General features: G+C 38.7%; 1 protein-coding gene across 1 annotated transcript in view; it reads right to left on the bottom strand.

Moving 5' to 3' along the window:
* Nucleotides 1-922: 922 nt before the first annotated feature.
* The window catches only part of LOC127489067 (zinc finger protein 717), a 37,136-nt gene continuing 32,058 nt past the window's right edge, over nucleotides 923-6,000 (bottom strand). Inside the window, exon 4 of the mRNA XM_070048281.1 lies at nucleotides 923-4,377. Coding sequence (XP_069904382.1) covers nucleotides 2,504-4,377 — 1,874 coding nt within the window. The 3' untranslated portion in view covers nucleotides 923-2,503. The remainder of the gene's footprint in view (nucleotides 4,378-6,000) is intronic.

The raw sequence follows: 6,000 nt of genomic DNA, 5'->3' as shown, positions 1-6,000 counted from the left end.
TCCCTGTTAGGAATTTGGAAAACATTATGTTGAGTGAAATAAGCCAATCCCAAAGGGACAAATACCACTTGTTCTCCTTGATAGGTGACAACTAACTGAGCACCAAAAAGGAAACCTGTTAAAGTGAAATGAACACTATGAGAAATGGTGACATGATCAGCCCTCACCCTGACTGTTGATGAGCAGCTTAATATGTTATCCCTCTTAGTATTTTTTTTTGTTTGTTCTACTTAATACTTTTGGTTGAATACTGTAATCAATACACAATTCTTAAGTGCTGAAACTTAACTGAAAAGTGATCGCTGTTAAATATAAGAGTGGGAATAAGAGAGGGAAGAGATGTGCAATTCGGGACATGCTCAAGCTGACTTACCTCAAACGGTAGAGTTAGAAACATACCAGGGGATTCCAATTCAATCCCATCGAGGTGGCATGTACCAATGCCATCTCACTACTCCCAGTGATCAATTTCTGTTCACAATTGATCATAATGATAGGACTAAGAACCAAAGGGATCACATAAACAAGAATAGCATCTCCAAATACTAGCTGATAAAATAAAAAAGGGAGAGAATGATCCAACATGGGAAGTGCGATACACAGCAGACCCATAGAATGGCAAATGTCCTAACAGCACTCTGTCCTCATAATCAGCCGTTAAGGCATGCGGATCTGGCTGAAATGCCCATGAGACTATTTCAGGCATGGAAAGCCAAGACACTCTGGGGGAAAAAAAAAAGCCTAAATGAGATCTCCAGGAGTGAGATCCCAGTGGAAAGAATGGGTCATCAAAGAAGGAGGTACCTTTCTCTGAAGGGAGGAGAGAACTTCCACTTTGACCATGGCCTTGTCTAAATATGTTCAGAGTCAGTGAACTCAGGGGGCTTCCATAGCCTTGGCAGCTCATGACAAGAGCCTAGGGTGATTACTGATGCCATAAACAAGAGTGTCAATTTGTTAAGTCAACAACAGGAGTCACTGTGCACTTACTCCTCATGTAGGATCTTTGTCCTTAGTGTGCTATACATTGATATTTAATGCTATAACTAGTACTTAAACAGTATTTTTCACTTTATGTTTCTGTGTGGGAGCAAACTGTTGAAATCTTTACTTAATGTACGCTAAACTGATCTTCTGTACATAAAGAGATTCCAAAAAGGTGCACAAAAAAATGCCAAATTACTTTCAGAGGATCTCCAATTATACTTACAATGGACTTCTCATAAGAAACCCTGCAGGCAAGGAGTGCAAGACATAGTCTAAGTCTTAATACAACATTGTCAACCCAGAATACTGTATCCTGCAAAGCTCTCATTTAAGAATGACAATGAAATAAAGACCATTTGTAACAGGAGTAGGTAGAATTTTCAATCACAAAGTGGCATTACAAAAGATGTTTTAAATGAAGTGCTACACTAAGAAACACAGAAAGATAGTCATCATGATAAAAGAATGAGAAGGGCTGGCACTGTGTTATAGCAGATAATGCCACCACCTACAGCACCAGCATCCCTTATGGGCACTGATTCAAGTCCCGACTGCTGCACTTCTGATCCAACTCCCTGCTAATGTGCCTGGAAAAGCAGCTGAAGAGGGCTCAGGTCCTTGGGCCCCTGCACCCATATGGGAGACCTGAAATAAGCTCCAGACTCCTGGTTTCAGATTGGCCCAGCTCCAGCCATTGCAGCCAATTTGGGAGTATGCCAGTGGATTGAAGACCTCTCTCTCTCTGGCCTCTGACTCTGGCTCTATGTAACTCTGCCTTTCAAACAAATAAATAATCTTTCAAAAATCTGAAAGCAAAAAAAAAAAAAATACTCAAGCAAAAGTACAAAAGAAATCCAAAGTAAACAATAGGAAAATTTATGAAACAATGACAGGACAAAGTCATTACTTATCAACAGTCACTTTGAATGTAAATGGCCTCAACTCTCCAGTTAAAAGGTACAGACTGGCTGAATGGATTAAAAACAAAACCAATCTGCTTGCTGCCTACAAGAAACATCTCACCAACAACGAAGCATGCAGACTGAAAGTGAAAGGATGAGAAAAGATATTCTATGCCAATGGAACACAAAACAGGACAGAAGTAGCAATGCTAATAGCAAAGGAAAGAGACTTTAAACAAAAACTACTAAAAGAGACAAAGAATGGCACTATATAATGATTAAGGGATCAACTCAACAGGAAGATGTAAGTATAAATAAATGTATATGCACAGATGCGTAGGGTCCTGTGTGAATTTTCTGATGGATTATAAGATGTGACTTCTTGCCAAAGGCTTTTCCAGTCATTACATTCATAAGGTTTCTCCCCTGTGTGAATTCTCTGATGTTTGATGATTACTGACTCCAGCCAAAGGCTTTTCAGGATTCATTACATTCTTAAGGTTTCTCCCCTATGTGAATTCTCTGATGGATTATGAGATGTGACGTCCGGCCAAAGGCTTTGCCACAGTCATTACATTCATAAGGTTATTCCCCTGTGTGAATTCTCTGATGGATTATGAGTTGTGACTTACAGCTGTAGGCTTTGCCACAGTCACTACATTCATAAGGTTTCTCCCCGTGTGAATTTTCTGATGGATTATGAGCTGTGACTTATAGCCAAAGGATTTGCCACAGTCATTGCATTCATGAGGTTTCTCCCCTGTGTGAATCTTCTGATGTTTGATGAGGTCAGACTTATAGCCGTAGGCTTTGCCACAGTCATTACATTCATAAGGTTTCTCCCCTGTGTGAATTCTCTGATGGATTATGAGATGTGACTTTTGGCCAAAGGCTTTTCCACATTCCTTGCATTCATAAGGTTTCTCCCCTGTGTGAATTCTCTGATGGATTATGAGATGTGACTTACAGGTGAAGGCTTTTCCACATTCCTTGCATTCATAAGGTTTCTCCCCTGTGTGAATTCTCTGATGTTTGATGAGGTCAGACTTACAGCCATAGGCTTTGCCACAGTCATTACATTCATAAGGTTTCTCCCCTGTGTAAATCTTCTGATGTTTGATGAGGTCAGACTTATAGCCATAGGCTTTGCCACAGTCATTACATTCATAAGGTTTCTCCCCTGTGTGAATCCTCTGATGCTTGATGAGGTCAGACTTATAGCCGTAGGCTTTGCCACAGTCATTACATTCATAAGGTTTTTCCCCTGTGTGAATTCTCTGATGGCTAGTGATTGTTGACTTCTTGCCAAAGGCTTTTCCACATTCCTTGCATTCATAAGGTTTCTCCCCTGTGTGAACTCTCTGATGGGTTATGAGTTGTGACTTAGAGCCAAAGACTTTTCCGCAGTCATTACATTCATGAGGTTTCTCCGTGGTGTGAATTTTCCACTGTTTGATTAGGTCTGTCTTCAAGCCACAGGCTTTTCCACAGTCATTACATTCATGAGGTTTCTCACCTTTGTGGATTCCCTTATGTTTGATGAGCTGTGACTTGCACAGAAAGGCTTTTCCACAGCCATTGCATTCATAAGGTTTCTCTCCTGTGTGAATTCTCTGATGCACTACAAGCTGTGACTTCTTGCCAAAGGCTTTTCTACAGTCTTTACAATCATGAGGTTTATCCTCTGTATGAATTCTTTGCTGTGTTATGAGGTATGATTTCTGGAAAATGGTTTTTTGGAACTCATTACATTCATGAGGTTTCTTCTTTGTGTGAATTTTCTGATGTCTAATGAGATCTAACTTCTGGTACGTGGTTTCTCCACATTCATTACACACATGGGAGATCCTACAAGGCTGACATGCATAAGGTTTTTTCTCTGTATGTTGTCTCTGATTTATTGGAAGATCTGATTTGTAAATGAGAGGTTCCACATACCCCATATCTTCATAGAGTTTCTCTCCTGTGTTGATTTGTTGATGCTTACTGAGGTTAGTATTTTTATGAAGAGTTTCTTCTATTTGAGTTGTCTTTCCAACAGTAATTGTTGACTTATTACAGGGGTCTCCCATATGGACCGTGCAAAATCTAAAGAATATCTTCTTCCTTTTGAAGTCTTTCCCCTGTCCACTATGTTCAAATGAAGGCTTCACAGTCTGAATCTTGTGATCCTCACTAAGATGCTCACAGCACTGGACAGAGTTCCCAGGTACCTTAGCCGCATCAAGCTTCTCTCCAGCTTGCAGCTCATCAGGCCCACCATGGGGATGCACATTGTGACATACATTGCATTCCTCAGGTTTCATTGCTGAATAACTTCCCTTTTTGATAATCAGTTTTGAAACATGACTTGAACTTAAATTAAGTCTTTTTATTAATTCAACTCTCTTGGGAGTTGATGTCTTGCTATTTGTCATAACATCCTGCTTGAAATCTTTTTCTTGAATTTCCTGGTTCATCCTAATTATGTCATCACTTTTCATGGCAACTGAAATGAGGAAAACAAAAATCACTGAATCACATATATGTGCTTTCTCCTGGAATACTGATGTAAAGGGAATGAAGTTTCTTGTTATCTAAGTGGAATAAGATTTTAACATAATCAGTGGAAGACACTTATTTATGCTCATTATGATTTTTTTTTCCTTAAGGCATTGATATATTAGGTTGTACCAATAGATTTCTTAATTTTCAATCATGATCATGTTTACTACTTGAATTTTATTCAAGTATGTCAGAATTGCTTTCCTAGTTAGATGTATTAATTTGCTGCTTATGGTGCCTTCATCGCAAAATAGTGCCAGTATGAGCCCTGGCTACTCCAATTCCAATAAAGCTCTAGCTTATGAAACTAGAAGGCAGCAAATAATGGTTCAAGTGCTTGGGACCCTGTGATATGTTAGGGAATATTAGATGAAATTCCAGACTTTTGGCTTCAGACTAGTCAGACCTAAATTTCACAGGCATTAGGGGAGTGAGCTAATAAACAATCTCTGTCTCTCCTCCTCTTATTGTCATTCTAGTCTTTAGCATTGATGAGACAACTATAAGATTTTAAAGAATGGACAAATATTTAATAAATATATTCCCCCATTGCCTAGCAACCAGTTTTTTTCTGTACTTTTTCAACCATAAATATTGGAATGTTTTACTGGATCATTTACTTACAGGTGAAGAAGAGTGAAATGTGTCTGTACTCTAAACAGGATCACATTTAAGGAACAAGATTTGAATTTATGGTTGTCTCATGTTCAGTCTTCCCAGGTAAACAGCATTTGTGGGATTTTGCAAATGAGAAACTTATTTTCACTCTATGACAGCTTCCCCATATTCCTAAGGAAATCTAACATCTTCAGCTTCTCAGAACTACAGCAGTTACAGAAATATAGCAATGTGCCACCCTACCACTCTCTGACAGCTTAAAGAATTTGTTTCTGCAGCCCAGAGTGTGTTTACTTTCTTTGAAAAGTATTTTCTAGCTCATTCTGAAATCATGAGCCCTAGTTATATCCCCTCAGGTTTTTTCTATAAACATTTTTTTGTGTGATAATTTGAGTTTCTGGGGGCATTTGATCAGCTGTCTCTTATTTTCAAAGAAATTTTCATTTCCTATGCCTTTGTTATCTTTATTGTTTATTTGAGACAGAATTCATGCTTCTAACTTTTAAACAAATCTAAGACATTCAACATGAACCCATGAAGTTACTTGACCTTGGGATTCAGAATCTCAAGACTTTCTTGGTGAGTTTAGTATCACTTATTTTCATGTTTTTACATAAGTTCATGCTTAGCTTCAGGGTTTCTGATGTCATTGCACAGAGGCCTACTTCTCACCATTTCTTAGCATTTACTTATTCATTTACATACTTGAGAGTCAGAGAGATGGAGAATTAGACAAAAAGGGAGAATGAAACAGAAGATTGCCAGCCACAGGCTCTCTCCTCCAATGTTTCTAGCAACCTATTTTTTTTCTTATTTTATTTGAAAGGCACAGAGAAAGAGAAAAGAGAGAGAGAAAGAGAAAGAGTTCACATTTATTGGTTCAGTTGTGAGATGCTTAAAATAGCAAGTTCTGTGCCTGGCCAAAACCATGAGTGGGGACTCAATCTGA

The sequence above is a fragment of the Oryctolagus cuniculus genome, chromosome 8, assembly GCF_964237555.1.
Source record: "Oryctolagus cuniculus chromosome 8, mOryCun1.1, whole genome shotgun sequence".
NCBI classification, from domain to species: domain Eukaryota; kingdom Metazoa; phylum Chordata; class Mammalia; order Lagomorpha; family Leporidae; genus Oryctolagus; species Oryctolagus cuniculus.
The sequence above is the reverse complement of the archived record's forward strand: the minus strand, read 5'-3'. Positions and strand labels throughout refer to the sequence as shown.